Raw genomic sequence first — 19418 nt, forward strand, 5'->3', positions numbered from 1 at the left:
GGTTGTAACCATACTGCAAGCTTTTATTAGGCGACCACACAACGCGCCTCCGTCCGCTGCCAGGACCGCTAGAGAATCGCGGAGTGCGCATCGCTTGCATGAAGCTCGTCATCGCTGCGTTAACCGAACAAGCTAATCGCCGCATCTGTGCACGATCTGGAGCAAAGTGGGTACGAACGACATTCCCACGATAAATGCGCGCGTGCGGCACAGCAAGCGGCCCGGTAGTGACAGCGTGAGCCGAGTAGGCGACGCGCTGCACACAACTAGCCGGGAGACGATCGGCTCCCGGCTCCACGCGGCCGTACCGCGTTTCACTGGAACTGTCAGTTTTCGTTTAGTGGCAGATCGCGGTTAGACGCACACACATATACCGCGGAAATCACACTGTCCCTTCTGTCGCTATGTCGGTCACTGCGTTGACCACGTATCAGGGACCCTGCAATAGTTTCGAAATGCTCTTCGGCGTCGCCACTACGCGTTATCGGGCGGTCGTGCGAGTGTGCCAGGAAAGAAAAGGCTTTGCGGTGGGTACTTTAGTCAATATTTGCTGTGGCACTCTATTTATTTGGGCGATGGCGTACGCTAGGAGATGCAAATTTGTACTTGGTGTTTAATGCGTACTACCGTTTAGTGCGTAGTTATGCCGCGTTCCCGGCAGGTACGTATTAACGAGGTTTCACTGTACAAATTTTATTAGCGACGATCGCTGGGCTGTTGGCCGTGCTGCGCGCTCGCAGGCGTCACCAAACCGTTGTGTGCAACGATGAAAATGTCGACGATCTTGTTTTGAGACTGCTGATAAGCAGACTGCAACAAGAAGAACGGCATAGAGTTCTGCTGTATGTTGAGAATGTCGTGCCGGCGTATATGGACTTTGAATTTAAAAAGTTATCCCGACTGTCTAGAATTACTTGTGCAGCCCTGGTTGAGGAGCTTGAAGCTTCGGCATTTTATCCTCAAGGCCTCCGAGGACGACCGAAGATTTCGGCCAAAAAGACGCTTCTTGTCGCACTGGCCGAGAGCCGCTGAGGGTCCCGAGGCCTTTGCATTCCGTGGAGTCCACGCAAAGATGGTCGCGAGCGCTCATCGTCCCTTTTGGCGTCTGCTAGCCAGAAAACGGCCAGAGAGCCGCCAGACCAAAATTGTCCTGCCGAGTTCTGGCGACCCGCGGGTCGCCAGATGCACCCTCACCCGCGAGAGACAACGACAACACAGGCAGCGTCTGCTAGCGAGTTTCTTGATTGAAAAAGCCAACTGCTCGTGCTGCACAACCGTTCACTGGCCACCCCGTATATATAGGCACTGAATCTTGAGCTGCAATGTAGTGCCGGTGAGAGATTTCTCTTGTGCATAGTTGAACAATAAAGATTCGCAGCGTGCACGTTAACTAAAAGCGGACTGCGGGTCTATGTGTCAAATCGGAGCCCCCAGTTTTAGGGGCGAAGCCCCTTAGGGTTTCGACATGTTGATGTGTCTCGTCTGCTGTACGGCGTGTGTGGTCTGCTGTAGTGACGGTCCATCTGGTTGATTAAAACCGGTTCAGCGCAAGAGAGGGTGCCACCGCCTCAGCGCTCGCTGTGTGGAGAGAGATAGCGAAAGGCGTGCGTTCTGCTGTGGGAAATGCCGGCGCACACTGCATGCTTAGCCCCTCCCCATGTTTCACGTTAGTGGAGCTGAACACCCTTGCCTACATGCCCCTTCGCCACAAATTTTTTTCCAAACTCGCTGGCAACGTTTCCCGTTGCCTTTCAGAATTTGAAAGACTCGTTCACAGTAGCTTAAAAGCACATCGGAATGGTAACCGGCATTGTTCAAGCGTTCCCCCTAGAGTGCAAGGCTTTCTGCAACCTTTTCTCCAGTGCCGAGCGACAACACAGACACAATTGCCGTTCTTGTGAGCTTGAAATGTGCACTTTCACGTGGCAACAAAACCTTGCTAGCTCTTGATGTGTTCATCCAACATGCATGGTAGCGGGTAAAAAATAGTGACTGACACATTTATCTTTGCATTTGTGCACAACCTCTGTACCTGTAGAGTTGGAGCACAGCCACAATCCCTATAATGAAAGGCCAAATGTCCAGAATATTTAGCCATGAAGTGACAGCTGTGTTCCGTTAACCGCGTGTTTAGGCACCTGCCTGTCTGACCAATGTAAGCCTTGTTACAGGTCAAAGGGATCTTACAGATCACTTCTTCCAAGCAAGTGACATAGGGGTTACAGTGCTTGATTTCGCACGGGTGCGTGCACTTCTTTGCAGCATTCACCTTTCTGCACAGGCCCGACAATCGCACTGGTGCCGAGAACACTACATCAATACCGGCTCTCTGGCCCTTCTTTCGCAGATTGTGTGAAATGGAGTGCACACTAGGGTATGACCCTATGACCCTATGACGTGTCAAGCAAAAACCACTCACAGGGCAGCGTATAAAGAGATTTCATTTAAGCAGCCAAACAAATCCCAATAAGTTGTTTCGGAATGGAACTAGTATCCTTTGAGTAAGAAAGAGAGAACCTTTGGGATAGAAACAGGTATTTCATTAAAGGGACCGACAACTGGCCAGAACGTGGGATTAGATCCTGGTAGAAATGGAAAGACTGTGGAATATAGCGACAGATTCCAGTATTCTTTTCGCGTTGTGAGTAGGATTTATATTTTTAAATTGTGTTTAAAAGTAACAAAAAACCGGTATGTCGCGTAGCCTAGCGGAATAGCTTTGAAGCCGGATTATGGAGTCGATCCCTTTGCTGTACGTAGTCACATGGTTTGATGCTGTCATGCGCACTATAATTCGTCCTGAAAATTAGAGTATGTATATTATTATCTATCCCCGCTCTATTTTGTGCTGCTTACGAGGTAAAAGGAGTTGCACGATGAGAAACGGCGCTGCCTTCGCGGTAGCCAGGGGAACATGTCGAGCCGTGGCGCATGCGCAGCAAACCACCATGCTTGAACACGAACCGCTCTCACGTTCACTGTTTGCAGCATGTGTTGTCACTTCTGTATACGACTTCATATTCGCCGCAGGATAGAAAAATCCTGATTACAAATGTTTTACGGTGTTTTCCATGTTACCATTCCCTGATTAGACACTCTCACTGGTAATCTTTTCGTTGCACTAAAGAAAATAGGCACCATAAAGATCGGCTGTCGGTCCCTTTAAAATTTAACACAGTTGGTCACAGCTAAGAAATTTTCAAGTAAACTTTTTGTACATAGGCATTTGCTGCTTCATTATATAGATCTATAAACTGAAACCTTGATATAACAAACACGGATATAACGAAATATCGGTTATAACGAAGTAATTGAAAAATAGTCTTGCAATACATACAGTGTTAGGAATATACGTTTAGAACGAATTTTTGGATAAAGCGAAGTTATTTTCGTGTAACTTTGTTATATAATGAGGTTTGAGTGCAATAGCAAATTTGCAAATGTATCGAAGTATCTTAAGATACAGTAGGGAAGTATTGTATCGGATACAATAATCCTGGAAGTATCTTGTATCTGTATCTCAAATACTTCTTGCCGGAGTATCCTGTACCGTATCGCGATACGATTTCAAAGTATCTTTGCTCGTAGCAAAGCCCATTGCCGTTTTCCAGCCCATTGGAGAATAAATATTGCACTGACCTGTGGTGTGGTGGCTAGGTGCGGTGCCTGCATTATGTACTGGGCCGGCTGCATCCATGCACCTCCATGCAGGGCGTAGGCGGTGGGCGTCGCAGCTGCCGAGTAGCCCCGCTGTTGCGCTGGCTGGTAGCCACCAAGGGCAGCTGGCACCAACGGTTGGCCCACTCTGCACATGTTGCCAAACAGTCAGCCAAGTGCAACATATTTCCTGGAATATTGTTTTGCACAGTCTGGTGTTCTATTTTAGACAGAATGTCTGAGACGGACAAACAGGCCAACGTCCATTTTCAGAATCCATCACCTGTGGCATTTCACTTTTACAGCACCTCTGAGTTCTCTACTTTTATGCTTCGTAATCATAAATAGTGTACCATGGCATATAATTAAAGCTACTTGTGATCACCTAGTGGAATCACCCCAGAATCAAAGAAGTGGAGCCCCTTGTGTGCTTAACTTCAATGACATTCTTTTTGAATCAGGGTCCCATGCATGGGAAAGATTGAAATGCGACACACTGGGCGCCTTCACCAATATTTTGATCCACCACAAGACACCTACAATAATACAACACAGCACCCACTTCATAATAAGGAGTGTGCCCGCTACAAGAAAAAATTCCCTGCTGGGCCACAGGTGCAAGCAGCAAGAGCCACCACCCAAAGTGCAGCCAAACAACAAAGCAAGGGAGAAAAAGGATTAGAGCTCCGTCGATGCCGAGAATGCATTGCAAAGACCAAACATTAAAAATGTGTGAAAAGCCTCATGTTCAGGCAGATTGGTGATGCAGGACAGGTAAAGATGCATGCTTACGCTCAAGTGGAAGGATAACCTGGGCATATTTATTTGTGAAAGTTTAAAGGGGGACGCGGCGATCAAATCGCGAAAATCGCCAGAAAATTCTATTTTTGTAAAACACTCGTTTTGGCATCTGTTCTCTCTTATTTACGCAGTATCTAAACGATTACACTGAAAACGCACTCCAAGTGCCCGAAAAAAAAAAATAATTTTGTAAGTGAGGTCGGTAAAAAAGAAGCCAAATTGCGCTAAAATGGTTTCCACAAGCAAGGAACTTGTGAATTTTTATAAAATAAAAACTAGATACTTTTATGAAAACTTGGATTTGCCTTTTTAAGATGATTTATAGTGTTTGTGCCATATTTCGTCAACCTAGACCAAGAAACTAAAAAGTTGCAAACAATCCCCGCGTCCCCCCTTAATCTGAGCAATTTCTGTTCTAAGTGAGAAAAAGATTTTAGTGTTGGGCGTTCGCCACATCACTGGACGTCGGCTCTTAAAGGGCCCCTAAACCTCTTCTGACATTTTCCCAAACATTTCAAGTAAACAAGCGCATCGCGTGCAGAATGCCGTCGCGATCAACGATGCCACACGCCGCAGCACTACAGGTCGCGGGCGCGCCACAATTTCGAAAAAACAATAGCTTCTCCTTTCCGGTCCCCGCCATTCCCGCCACTGACATGTGTGACATCACCAGTGAAACTCGATGACGTTATCACTTTCGATGCTTGCGATTGGCCGAACGACAACCGATGACTTCCGGTTACTCTGCAAACAGCTGTTCGCGCGCACCTTGCTGTTCTTGGTCGTGTTGCCGCTTGCGAATCGACATCTGCGGCCCGTAACGCAACCGCCAAGTTGCTAGCGTAATTACACGTCCACGCCTCGTGGTTTGATGAGCTCCGTGAACTCGAGCTCGGCTCCTCATCTCGAGCCGAGGTGGTCTGAAACGGCGTGTCCCCGTACGGGTCTATCACGTTGCCGATCCTTTGAAGGCATGCGCGCAACACAGGGTCCATACCGGCACGATTCGTAGGGGCACGGGCCGGCACGGCAGCAACAGCGGTTAGTCAACGAACAGCGCACCCAGATACCACACAGAGTTGATGGCGAGCTGGAGCGTCAGAGTCGCCGGAGTCGCGGCAACCGGAAGTAGACGCTATCTTGAACAGCGCGTCAGCGGTGACGTATGCCACGCGAGATGAGGAGGGGCATTCAGCTGACTCAGCGAGGAGGGCAAAGCGGTTTTGGAAGAGGGTAGCGTAGGAAAGAGGGAAAGAAGCGATCGTCGCGTTTCAATCATCAAACGCGTGTAACTCCGCTATTACAGCCGTTTCGAAAAATTCTCACGGCTACGTGTTCGTTGTAAACTCGAGCACAACTTCCTCACCTCAACTAAATTTCAACTGCTGGGTGGTTTAGGGGCCCTTTAAGGGGAGACGTGGGTCTTGAAAAGTGCGTTTTTAATAATTGGGTGAACAGAATAAAATTTAATACACTTATTCAGTTTTTTCTGCAGATTCCAAATCTGTGAGTAGATTTTTCATAGCTGCATTAGAACAAAAGATATGCTGTTTCTACAACGTTTTCTAGCATATTTCTTACGGGGATTTTTGGCAACTTCTTTTCGTCAAACACAAAAGCAAAGTATGTGGCAAGAATGCCAGAAAGCTGATCTAGCCGATGATGCTATTTATTTTCTTATAATATTGTTTACCAAATGATAACTCTCAATAATCATGAAGTGTGTGAAGCAAAAATTTTTCGCCCATATTTGCGTGCATTTATTTTGCATTTGAAGTTTGATGAAAACAATAAAATTAGCATCATCGGCTAGATGAGCTCTCTGGCAGTCTTGCCACATACTTTGTTCTTGTGTTTGACAATGCAAAGTTGCCAAAAAGTACCGTAAGAAATATGCTCTCAGAAATCTCATATCTTTTGTTCTAATGCAGATAATAAAAATCTACTTGAAGATTTGGAATCTGCAGAAAAATCTGAATAAGTGTACCAACTTTCATTCAGCTAACCTAAGTAATAAAAAAACTTTTTTCAAGACCCACGTCTCCCCTTAAGCCTGCTTCACTGTGTTGCCACACTTCCATGGAGCAATGGAAAGATGCTGCAGCCACGTGGATGCTAAGATCATATTCTGCTTTGTGTTTTCACACTTCAACACCCATTTGCCAGTTTTCCACAGTGCCGATGCCAGAGTCTCGGAGGAAATGAGACAGATAGTTTAGAGTGTAGTAGTATACCGTGAGTTTCACTTACCCAGGGGTGAGACGGCTGAAATTCATTTGGGAGCAGTTTTTGGAGCAGCAAAATTTCGATTTTGGAGCAGAACCCTGATTTGGAGCAGTTAGCGGAACTTTTTATGTCATCTCAGGAGCTTGAAAAACAGATTTGTAGCAACTTGGGGGGACATTTGTACATATTTCAATTGGCCTAGGATGGACGTAACACTGAAGCAGCCTTTGGAGAAAGTATCGCCAGGTATGAACTATACTACCTCTTTAAATACTATGCGACCTATCTAGCCTGAGTAAGAAACATGAAATAATTGAAAAAAAGGTTCTGCAAACTAGGTTCACTTCATAAAACTTTGAAAAAGAAACAACAAAAAGAATGTGACTGCACAAGAATTGCAGTTACATAGCAGTAGGCCTTTTTAAGATGAGTGATACAATTTAGCAGATTACTGCTTTGCCTTTATTGTGATAGCAATCATACAGACATTCTGAACAGGTTTTTGCCGTGGGCATCGCAGACATGTTCTTTATAAAGTCCAAATCAATAGCATCCCCCGTACATCATATGTTTTACCCTTGAGTAAAAGTGCATGAGCGAGGGCGATGAACGCGGCTGAGGCAGAGATGAAAAGAGCCGACTTATCGCTGTTGCACGGGAGGGTGCATGCAGTAACATAACACCGCATGCCAGGCCTGCCGTTGGCTGCTACTCATGCAGAGAGGAAATGCGCCGCCCATCTTGAAGAAGCACGAAGGAACGCGAGGGGGGGGGGATCCGCTCGAGAAGCAACTGTGGACTTTTTGACTTTAGGGGTGTGGTTGCAATCGCTGGCGCGCGCGCGCGCTATCTCGGCTGGCATCACAGACAGTTCAAGTGTTGTGGTCTCAACACTTCTCTCTTTTGAGCAGCCGTATTCTTTTACACCAGCGTTTTGTAGTTACGTGAGATCGGATCCATAAGTGTTAGTTTGCTGCCAGCCTTACCTTGTATAATATTACAATTTGATGCTATCGCATTCATTGCTTCACGTGCGGTGAAACTGATCTTTTTGTAGACCTGCTTATTTAGCTTTTCAAGCTTCTCCAGAGCTTCCTGTAGGTCAGTGTTTGTGAGGAGGACATCACAATAAGCGCCTTCAGCTCAGCCGTACAGTTGGCGTAGCGTCAAACCTACTGCACGCTTTGAACAGGGGAGAATAAAGGCGCGCTACCGCTGTTCACTGCCCCTCGTGCGGGACCGCCTTCGAGAGCGTGGCGCAGGCGCCAAGATACCTTGCTGCATTGACTATCTCATAAAACTATCTCGCACTAACTATCACGTACGGTACTGCGAGCATAGTGCTGTTGTAAGCGTGCTGCATGCTTTTATTGGGGAATGACACAAAGGCGATTCGCATCAGTCCGCTGCTGGCTTCGGCTTGAAAAACCGCCAGAGCATCACGGAGACGCGCCGCATGCAGGAAGCTAGTTGTCGCCGCGTTGATGCAACAAGGGTGACGCCTCGCCCTTGCACGGTATGGGTCGTAATGGTACAAACACTCCCACAGCAAACGCGCGCGTAAGTGACCACACGCAGCAGCGTCGACGCGACAACCATTGCGACCGGAGGAACACGCTACGCACAAGGAAGAACCTGGGAGCCATTCCGCTACGCATGCCACTTGATAGCGCCAGAAGACACAATGTAGCAAGAAACAGCAGAACGCTCGGGGCACGGCAGAACATTTTTGGGGCGCCACGCATATTTGTAAACCCAGAGGAAGTTATGACGGCATCATGGGAGCCCTCAATAGAAAGGTGCATAGAAACACGGTTGGGCACGTCTACGTGTTTTACGAACGTCTCATTTTCTTGGTATCCTAGGCGCTGATACAGGCACAACTTGGAAAATCATTTTGTCCACTCGGCCTTTTTTCCCAACGAAGCTGACGTGGGCATCGAAATTCTGGCTTTTGAGGCTGTTTTGGAGCAGTTCGGCGCAATTTTTGGGATTTTCATGCTTTTGAAGCAGCTTGGCACAGGAAAACCAGAATTGTATCAAAAATGCACAATATGCGCAGCTGTGTCACCCCTGCTTAACTAGAACCAAGAATTTTTGAAAAGTGCTTTACCGCAACTGAATGAAACCAATGACATGTGGTTTGCCATCGCGTGGGACTTGTTAGGGTGTTTTTATATTGTGCTTAAATAGTAAATTAACTAAGATTAATTATGCTAAATCTTTTATATTCAGTTTAGGGCCACGTGCATTTCCTTACGTTGTAGAGTGAATTCCAAAACGACCGATCCTATCTTTTGTAGCGACCTATGCGCTACTAATGATTTTTTCCGGCAAATCAAGAAAGCTCGTGAAATATGAAATGAAACCATGTGACTGCACTCATGCCCTACCGAATTTCACCGCTCTCAACTGTACTTCGAGCGAAAAAATATTTTCCGCAGACTGTCAACCTATTGCTTATCAGGGATGACTGCACTTCCTTGCCATGTGCCACTGTAAAAAAATGCTTATGCACTGTGAAGCCAATGCTTAGAGCTGTGGCCATTATTTCACCATGGTCCATGCAGCATTGTAGGTGGTCCCGCACTATAAGCAATTACCATGTTTACCCACATAATTTGCGCACTCGTAATATTTAGCCAGCTTTACTAAAAAAAAAAAATATTTATTTGCATATTTTGCGCTCCCCATCCTGCCCAAGCCAGCTCGCCGGCGCACGCGCACAGAGAGACTTTGGACGGCCACGCACCTCCCCGAGCAGGTGAGCGAAGTCATACACAAGACGGGCTTGCGAGTGCGAAGTCACTTCTTCCGATTACTTCGTTCTATTCTCCAGAAACCCCCAAACACCCAAACCTGTTCACGGGTTGTCGGAACTGCTGCGTTCTCCCTCCGTGAGAATGCACGCACATGACATGGCACAGCACGGACTATTTTCTGCATTGGAGGCGTGCGAGGGCCAATCGTGTGCCACATTTTCCCCTCGCTGCCCCTCGTTCTTCTGCGCCATGTCCGCACTGCAGCGCAGCCTTGGTTGATTTCGGAAATTTGGGTTTGGCCATTAGCCATTCGCATTTTCGCTGTTCTCTTGCGCTGGGCTACATTAACTATACGACGAAATTCAAGCTTGCTGTTATAGAGTTGGCGGTGGCACGGGAACCGTGCCACCGCCAAGCACTTCAGTGTGCATGAGATTCAGTGTGCATGAGACTGGATAAAGCAGAAGAGTTCACTCGTTCACAAGACCGGGAAGGAGAACGTCTCGTGGACCGAAGCAAAGGAAAGTTTCCTGCCGTTGAAAAATACCTTTTCAAATGTGTGCAAGAGCCGATACCGGTCCACCGGTATCGCCGTGCCGTGGGACCTCGTTTCTCCCAGCATTGTCAAGAAGAGCTTCAAGAAGACAGGGCTGTCGAACGCACTCGATGGAACCGAGGACGATGCGCTTTGGGAGGGTGGTGACAGCGGCCGCGGCGATAATTCTCAGTCGGACTTATCAACCAGTGATTCTGACTAGATCGTGCATGACTGGACCTGGCTGGTTAAAAGTACATGTTAATTTTGTTAAACAAGTACTCTTCGTTTGCGCTATAATTTATTTATTTTTAAAAATGTGTACACTGTGTGCATTAGAACTATATATCGTGCCTTATTTCGGATGTGTTTGCAATATCTCCGCGTAATTTGCGCACCCCCCTCTTCGGAGATCCAAATTCGCGAGAAAAAAAAAGTGCACAAATTATGCAAGTAAATATGGTACGTTATAAGTGCAAGAACACTGATTTTTGGGCTAGCTTGTTTTGCATAGCAGAACACTTAAGCGCACGCAAACAAGGACAGAGGGAGGTGATGCGCTTGTGTTGTCATCACCTCCCTCTGTCCTTGTTTCGGCGCTTAGGTGTTATGCTACATTATAAGTGGTCTGAGCTGCATATGACCGTTTTACATGACCAGGTAACTTACCTTGGTTTATACAATTAATGCAATCTCTAATTAATGTAACTAATGAAAGTGAAAATTCATTTCCCAGTATTTTGTACCATCATCATCATTAACGCTTTGTTTGAGTTATTCCTTCATTCACCCCCTCACCCGTATGTAACGCGTTACAAGTAATCCATTACTTGTAATCAAATACATTTTCTTGTAATTTTGTAATATATTACATTACTTTTTCGAAACTGCAATGTTCTGGATAATTCAAGTACGTTTTCTCGTAACTGCTTATGGGTAATCAATTACTTTTTTTTCCAAAATCAAGTTGTAACCAGTTTTCTACGGCAGTTCTCATCCCGAAAAATATGCAACCGCTCTGCAGGGACTCCCCGTCCTGTCAGATGGGGGGTCCCCTACAGAGCCTGTTTTTTCATCTTTTCATTGGCCTTACCTGCAGCACTTTACCCGAGCGCCAGCAACAGTGAAGCGCGATGCTTCATGGAGGACACGGACACTAGAGCGTCGAAGCACTGCGCAACTACGAGCTGGCTCGCAAGGTGTTCCTATATTATAATACTGTCCTTCCCTCAAGCACATGCAATAAGAGAGTGTTCAGTGTAGCAGCTGACCTCTTAACGAGGAAACAGAGAATAATCAACGACGACAACGTTGAAAGACAACTCCTGTTGAAAGTCAACAAAATGTAACACTACATCACAGAAGCCACAGTAACATTCCCAGCCTTCACACAAGCCTCCAGCCTTTGCTCTACCATGCAAGCCACAGTAATTCGTTGTAGTTTGAGTAAACTTGTGTTATTGTGTTACGGCAATAAAATTTTGAAGGAAAGTAACACAGAAGTAATTGTTAATATTTCTGTAATTGCTCAGTTACTCTTCTGGGGCTGTAAATGACCCCTGTAATCATTCATACTTCAAAAGAAGTAATTGTAATTGGTTACTTATTTTCTGTGTGAGTACAAGTCTGCCCTCTGGTCAAGTGACTTGCATGACTACTACGACCACGACGCACAGCATAGACTAAAGACAGCTTTGCTGTAATATGGAACAGTTGTTCAGATACAAGGCTAAAACAAAGATGACTCGTTTACCCCACCCTTAATCCAGAGGCCATTGTCAATCGTTTGGTTTGGAGATGTAGTCTCGGTGAACCTGCAGCTGGCAGTGATATGAAAGGAGGTGAGATGAAGATTTCGCCTGTTGATAAGCTGATGACTGTGTACCTTAAAGCATCAGCAGAGTTCTGCCGGGCAGCGCCACCTTCGAGAATTTTGTGCAGGTGGATTTGTGGCATCGTAACTCATGTGACTACGTGTGAGGACCCTTTCTAAGGCCAAATTTGGAAGTACTCACCCATTCTGCGAGAGCGCCCCTTGCTCGTATGGCAGTCCCTGCATTAAAAAGAGAGAAAGCAGTCACACACAGGTCAAGTGAGCAGTAGCAGGGTGTCTAGCAACATTGCATAAATAAAATTCCCCGACTTTTCCATGTCCTCACCGACCATTTTAGCTCAAAATCCCTGACCGAGGCAATGGACGCCATTTTCAGTGATGCTACCGTGGACTTCTGAGTTGGAGCAATTTCTGGAGAAGCAATATTTTCATTTTGGAGCACGTTGGAGCAGCAAAAATTTCTATCTAGGAGCACTCTGGAGCAGCTAATTTCACATCTTGGAGTACACTGGGGAAGCAAGTTGCATTTACATTCAAGCACCTGAATAATTGTTATTGGGCTCTTATGAAGGCTAGAAATATTTCGATTCGTTGCAAATCTCATGGAGAAAATCATGTCAGGAGCCCTCCATATTTCATTCGATAATGCAAAAATAAGGGCCTCCTCAGCGATTATTTTCAACACTAGCAAATGAATAGACTACTGGTTCATTAAAATTCTACTTTATGAAATAACACTCTAAATACATCTATGTGGTTATCAGCCGATGTGGCAGACAAACGCTGACACATACAACAGTGCAAGCTCAATGCTAGAGTCACACTGTCCCTAATGCATTCTCCTAAGAATACTCCAATGCGAAAGCCAGGTTATTTTTCTTCTCAATCGATTACATTGCTGGGCGCACCATGATGTTACTTAGCTAACCTCAAAAAGCCTCAGACACTCCCTTGCCTCTCTGTGAGCCCTCTCTGTGCTGAAGCATTCTCTAGACTATCGTTTGCTCATGCACAGGGTTGCCTGGAAGATGGAGATTCGCTTCAAGTCGAGCTTCTGCTAAAGTTTCTGAAAATGCATTCAACAGGGGTCTACATGGTAGAACAAACTTGGTTCTTCTTTCACAGCAAAGCTGTATATGGCTAGTACATTCTGTTTGTACGCCTCAAAACCCCCTAGTGCCCTCTCGGGAGCCGCGAAAGAAAAAAGAAACACCCTCAGGGTCCTTTATGCATTCGCCTAAGACGACTTAAAGGCGAAAGCCATTTTCTTCTCACTCGATGTATTCATCCTCTCCCAACCCTCTGAAAGCTTTCTGCACTTCACCTGGTTTTGCACTGCCTCCATGATCAGCGCACCGATCCCGGAGGCAGTGCAAAGCGACTATGTCGTGATGACGTCGTCATGTGACGTCACGGTGTATGACGTTGGCATCTATGACATCATGATGACGTCATCATGAGATGATTTTTTGCATCGCTCGTGTTGGCGCCGCTGAAGCAGACGGTCAATTTTCGCGTTTGATGAGGCATCTAAGGCTTTTGCATTAATAAGGTCTATTCAACGTTGACAGTCTGGCTGTTCACAACCTGGCCTTACATACTGAAATGGCCTCCACCATGTCACTTCTGTGCCGTGCGCTAAACAGCTCCGCTGGTCATCCACCACAGACAATAGAATAGCTCCTTTTTTTTATTGCTATATCAATTATATGGACACTCTCGGCAGGTTTTTGCCGTCGATATTGCCATCATTTTCCGCACAAACTGCAAATTGATAACATCACCCCATGTATTGTATGTTCTAACCGCGTGTAAAAGCTCGCGAGCACTGGCGACAAATGCAGCTGAAGCGGAGATGAAACGACCTGGCTGTCTCCATTGTGTGAAGGGTGCATGCGATAAATCAACCCGCATGCGAGGCGTGCCATCGATTGCTCATCAAAGAGAGAGGAATTGCTCCTCCTGTCTTTCGTATGGAGCATGAAGGGACACCAGGGAAGGGGAGGGGAGGAGGGGCTGTGCCGTTTGAAGGGCACAGTCCCTGGTGCGCATGCTATCACGAGGCATGGGCAGTCGGCTCGTAAACTTGCTGTGCTCTAAATGCCTACTTCATGTTTAGATAACTGACAGAACAAAAACTGCTTCAGTCCCTGGAGCGGCCATATGCCCTTAAACCAATTGTTTTGTTGAGTCACGCAAGATTGAATCCAAAACAGTTAGCTGCTAGCCTTACTTCGTATAACAATACATAATGTTGGTATGGCATTCATCGCTTTGCCCTTAAGCGAAACTGTGGTCCTTTTCTTTTTTTTTTTTTACCGTCAGCTATTGAATCTGAAAGGCGAGAGGCGGACGTGTAACATGGCGTAGCGACTTCACAGTGGGCGAATATTCAGACACCAGGGCCGTCGGCAACAGGCCCGCTACTCACAGCTGCGCATATTAAAACCGAATTGTGGCTGCTCCGACCAGGAGGCGTGCCCATTAATAATGAGATGACATTTTTAAAGAAGCAGGCAAAAATTCTAATTGGGACCTTAGCCCTCACGAGCTCGAAAGGGCAGGGCCCTTTAGGGGTTATTTACCGCAAGAGCAATTACAAACCCGGATGTGCTGGCGGAAGGAATTACCGTATTTACTCGAATCTAACGCGCACCTTTTTTCCGGAGAAACGAGTCCAAAAATCGCATGCGCGTTAGAATAGAGTACCGAAAAAAAAAAAAAAACTCGGTTATCGTATTGCCATCGACATTTCAAAATGGCTGCCTCCTACGCGCCTTGGCCATTTCTGCCATTTTTTCAGTTCGTACGTGTGCTGAGGAGATTGTCATCCCGTTCTGCGTTCGCATCGGCGGCATGGAAGTGCCGACTCCAAATACTCGACGAGTGTACCACGATGTCGCATTTAAAAGAATAGTTATTACATGTGCAGAGAGACTGACGGAAATCGGGCCGCATCGCGGTCGTTCGGAGTTCCCGAAACGTGCGTGCGAGACTGGCGCAAACAGAAGCAGAAGATTTTTACAGCAAAGCTTCACGAAAAGGTTTCAGTGGACCAAAGCAGGCCCGGTTTCCCGAAATCGAAGAGTGTTGACAGCGACAAGGAGTTGTCCGACAGCGACGAGGACTGATCCATTACGCGACTCGTATCGCCGCCGTAGTGGTGACAGTTTTAGCGGCAAGGCCCGCTTTTTGATTTTGTGTTTTACTTTTTTGAAACTTTATTTCTTTAAAACCCAAATACTTGTTCTTCTGAATGTGCGATGTTTGACTCCTACGGACTTTTTTTTGTTCTTTTCTCTCACGAAAAATGGATGCGCGTTACAATCGATGTACTACCTTTTTTTTTTTTTTTGGTCGCGGAAAACGGGTGCGCGTTACAATCGAGGGCGCGTTACAATCGAGTAAATATGGTACGAAAAAGTGCAAACGCGGTCCTATCGTTCACATGCTCTTACATGGACGTGAAGAACGGAAAATTTGACACTGTTCCATATATCCGTTGCTAGCGTTCCCAGTTTTGTGATGTCCAGACACCGCAGTGAAAGACATTTTAGTGGCATGCGTGTGGTTATTACTGAACATTCCTTTAATTATGTGCCGTGCAATGCTTGAAACTAGGTGTCAGCGGTGTTTCTGGGACAGACGACGTCCACCAATGAATCGCCGCCACACTTTCATGCTAACGATTGGCCTGGACATCAAGAGCATCTGCGGAGAGCGCGCTTTGCCATCCAGCCGACTTGCACAACTGAAGGTGTGTCAGCACCGTGCATGGAATCGTGGTTTACTAGGGCGCACGCTCGAGTGCTGTTTATTCAGCGGAATAATTCTTGCTCCGTGGTTATCACTTCGGCGGCCCCAGATCAAGTTGCACATGTTATGACCTGCCAGCGGTGCGATTGCCGGTGATAAGACGCCCCAAACCTGAGACTCAGGCAGAGTTTGGCGCAATGTTCGTCGATATTATCAGAATGGCACTGTTAATTCAGTTTGATGCACTTTGGTGCAGTTGGCGCAGAAGTGGAATCGCCGCATTTTGTAAAAACGGGTCATGAAGAGATAAAAAATTGAGCGAAGGGCACAGAAGATATTTAATGGAATTGCCCTTGTTCTCTGCACTACACTTTGACAGCGTTTGTTTCTTTATGAAAGATAAAAACTTCGTCTTGCGCTTGAATGAGCACCATTTGCTTTTTCTTTCCCTATAGCTCTTTGAAGGGCCAGTAAACAACTCCGCGGTCCAAAATGTATGATGAAGTGATAACTGCACACTTGTATGATGTGAACATGCTGCCGCAAGAATTTTGTGAATACGTGCTGTAATAAGGAAGTTACAGGGTATAGAACAACTCACTTCGACTGCTTTCGGTCTCTTACTCGGCCTTCCCGCCCTTCTCGACAGCCAAGAGAGGCAGGCATAGCCTGCTGCCGTCACTTCGCCCACTTCAGCAACGTAACACGACATCGGCGAATTCGTCATCAGCACGCAGGCAACGACCAAGCAAGACTTCCTCCACGTGTCGCTCGTGTCATAGCGGCACTCGGGTCACTCAACCAGCGCAGTTGAAGAAGCACGGTAAATGTGTGGCCAAAACCGCACATCACCACAGGGCCAAGTTGCTGTTTTGTAGTGCAGAGGACCAACGAACGAAGCCAGTGCAACATAATGTACGAGGAGGATTGTACAGGCGCTGAAGAGGGGCGTGGGAATTGTTCTTCAAAATGGAGCGTCTGCACGGCGCACAGCGCTATGCTATTCACAAAATATGATCGCTGCGGCTGTCTGCACGAATTGGCAAGCTTGTTTGGGAGATTTAAAAAAATGTCGAAGCCTTCTTATTGGCCCTTTAATTTGCGTTGCCGCTCTATTCTTATCCAATACTTTGATGCTTCCTGTCTCTTTGCTGCTCTTTGTAGATGTGCAGGCACTGCAAACTGTCTTCACCATCTCGGTAATTTCTGATTTGTCGCCAAGACAGCATCGTGCACCACTCTATGTGCTATATTTTCACAGCAAATTCTCAAAAAGTCACTCCTTGCTGACAGAAAAGCTTCTCTCTTTATCACAGTGTTGCCCCGAGATAAGCAAGAGAAGTTGCACAAAGAACAGCAGGTCTTCATGACCTTGAGAGCATCTTTGTCCACAGGGTATCACACCTCTCTTGCTGGGTATCACACCTCTCCTGTCAAAGCGTGCGGGTTGTGTCTGTGTAGTCCTTTTTAATTGCACACCTTCACGTAGGAACGATGGGCTAACTCTACTTGCAAGCCAGCCATCCAGCGATAAGAACTCCTACGCCAGAGTAACTTGCCCGGGGCAAGTCACAAAAGACAATGCACTCAAACTGTACTCAAAAGCATCTTATAACAATACCAATTTAAACAATATAGTGGATACAACAGTGAGCAGCCACTTCATTGAGAACTTTTTTTTTGTTATAACAGTTCAGTTTGACTCCTGGGTATAAAGGAACACCCAAAATGATGGGAAAGAAAAAAAAATGCAAGCAGACGTGTCCATCTGAGATTATGTGCGGTGTGTGTTTACAGAATACAGCCCGTTTCCCAGCTTTCTCCACATAAAGCCTCCCTTTCCCGTTGAGCGCCATGACCTGGTTATAACAAAATTTCAATGGCACTTGAACAGTGTTATGAGCAGACTCATCTGTAGTTCCTTACATTCTGGATTTTGTTAAACTGAAGTTCATCATAACAGAGTTTGATTGCATATATAGGAGTCACAAAAATAGTTTCTCTTACGTTACAAATTATCTCCACTTATTCACCTGTGTAATTATAATCTGACGGTGGTCCTGTCAGTACACAAAAACAAAAGCCAATCACTAATGGTGTGGCACTGTACTAAAGGTTTCCTGCAACCAGCCGCTGCATCGTACTGCGCAGTACCCCGACAGCTGCACACATGCCAATGTCTGCAGTTCAGCATGCCAGCTGATAAGTTGCATACAGTTTATCCCACTGCTGTACAACATGCTATTATCTAACGAAGTGAAGGAAGTGACCCTTTACTTTTTGGAGCAGACTTCAGAGCCAAAAATGTACTGTTTTCCAGCAGCCATAAGTGTTTCGAAGCAGGAAAAATGATACGTTTGGACCAGCTATTAGTGTTTTAAAAGGAGATGGCAAAATATACCATACAATTCCCGGAGTTCAAAGCATTGCCAAAGTGTCTCACACATATTAATACTTATTACGAAAGATATAATGTAAATTGCAAGAAACGAACAATTAAAAATACGGTTGGTTATCGAATGTGCTGTGAAATAAGCAATACATTTAATGTACCACTACTTGAGGCAAAAATGCGATCAAACCAGTAAAGCTGAGCAACACATTATAGAAGTAACCACATTCACATGTAAAAGCTAGTTCATTCGGATTTCACGTGACCAGAAAAATTCTCCGAATTAACCCAATGACGAATTATCGAGAGTATCAAGAAAACAATAAACAGGTGTCGATTACATCAATGCATTTTATTGATTAACATGTAAATCCAGCACTTATTTTGCGTAAGAGCAGTTTAAAAGCTGCAGTTTTCGTCATTTACGACTTCGTCCACAATGTGACCGCGGCTCAAGGCACCTGTCTCTTAGCCTGAAACGTGCCCTTCACCCATCCCTGATTACATACCAACACCACCATGTGCACGTGACAATTTTTTCGCCACAAAAATAGCCAGCAATTGATCATTCATCCATCACAATCTAGCGAGGGAGTTTTATGCCAGCATGCGGACCATGCCTGAAGCTCTTCTTCAACAGCTTCCACCATGTTTGTGTTTTGCAACATTGCACGTACATTGCCAAAGTCAAAATGAAGCTACTGAGGGCCGCATCCCCTCTGTATGAAACCGTGGTAGCTGAAGACATGATCATAGTGTCCACGCAGTTCTGAAGGCACGCATGGGCGGCCTGTGTCCAGAGTTGAAACGAAACTGCCCAGAGCAACATCTGCCGATGAATAAACCTGGCTCGCTAATGCACAGTCATGGATGGTGTCTTCGTAGATCTAAAGGCACACGACGAAAACGAAACTAGTGCTTGTCGCAGATTTGACCCTAGTCACTAATGACTGTGCAGGTGCCTGTGCGGCAGTTCATGCTCGACGCTGCGAGGATCACTTGAATTAAACGGGTTGAGGCCAAATATGACCAAAGTAACGAGAGTTTGATGCCATTAAACAATACACATGCTTGCCAGGACAAGAGAAGATGTCCGAATTATCAGATGTTCCTAAATAACAGAGGGTCAGATTAACTAGCTTTTACTGTATAACCGTTGCCAAAGCAGCAGTTGATAATGTGAGACCAAAGCAATCTCTGTCATTTTCACCTTTCGCCGAAATAGCCTGCAGGTCAAGCCGAAAATAAATAAATAAAACCAGCCAAACGAGCTATATGCTTGATATGCCAGTTCTTGTTGCATAAATGAGATCAGAGCCTTTAACTCTTTCCTTACCACGCCACTAGGCATCGTTCACCGGTGAACGATGATTTCACGCCGCTATTTTTCAACAACCGCCGTGCGCTTCGACATGAAGCGCCATCTAGACGATTGTACACACACTAGAATTGCTG

At 46.0% G+C, this 19418-nt stretch overlaps 1 protein-coding gene across 4 annotated transcripts in view; it reads right to left on the reverse strand.

Annotated features, from left to right (window-relative positions):
- Window positions 1-19418, reverse strand: part of LOC119386548 (RNA-binding motif, single-stranded-interacting protein 1) — an 89575-nt gene that overhangs the window by 20151 nt on the left and 50006 nt on the right. For all 4 annotated transcript variants that reach the window (XM_049413169.1, XM_049413168.1, XM_049413167.1 and 1 more), the window contains exons 6-7: window positions 11997-12034; window positions 3640-3805 (exon numbers count right to left, since the gene is read on the reverse strand). In XM_049413169.1, coding sequence (XP_049269126.1) covers window positions 3640-3805; window positions 11997-12034 — 204 coding nt within the window. The remainder of the gene's footprint in view (window positions 1-3639; window positions 3806-11996; window positions 12035-19418) is intronic.

The sequence above is a fragment of the Rhipicephalus sanguineus genome, chromosome 3, assembly GCF_013339695.2.
Source record: "Rhipicephalus sanguineus isolate Rsan-2018 chromosome 3, BIME_Rsan_1.4, whole genome shotgun sequence".
NCBI lineage: Eukaryota > Metazoa > Arthropoda > Arachnida > Ixodida > Ixodidae > Rhipicephalus > Rhipicephalus sanguineus.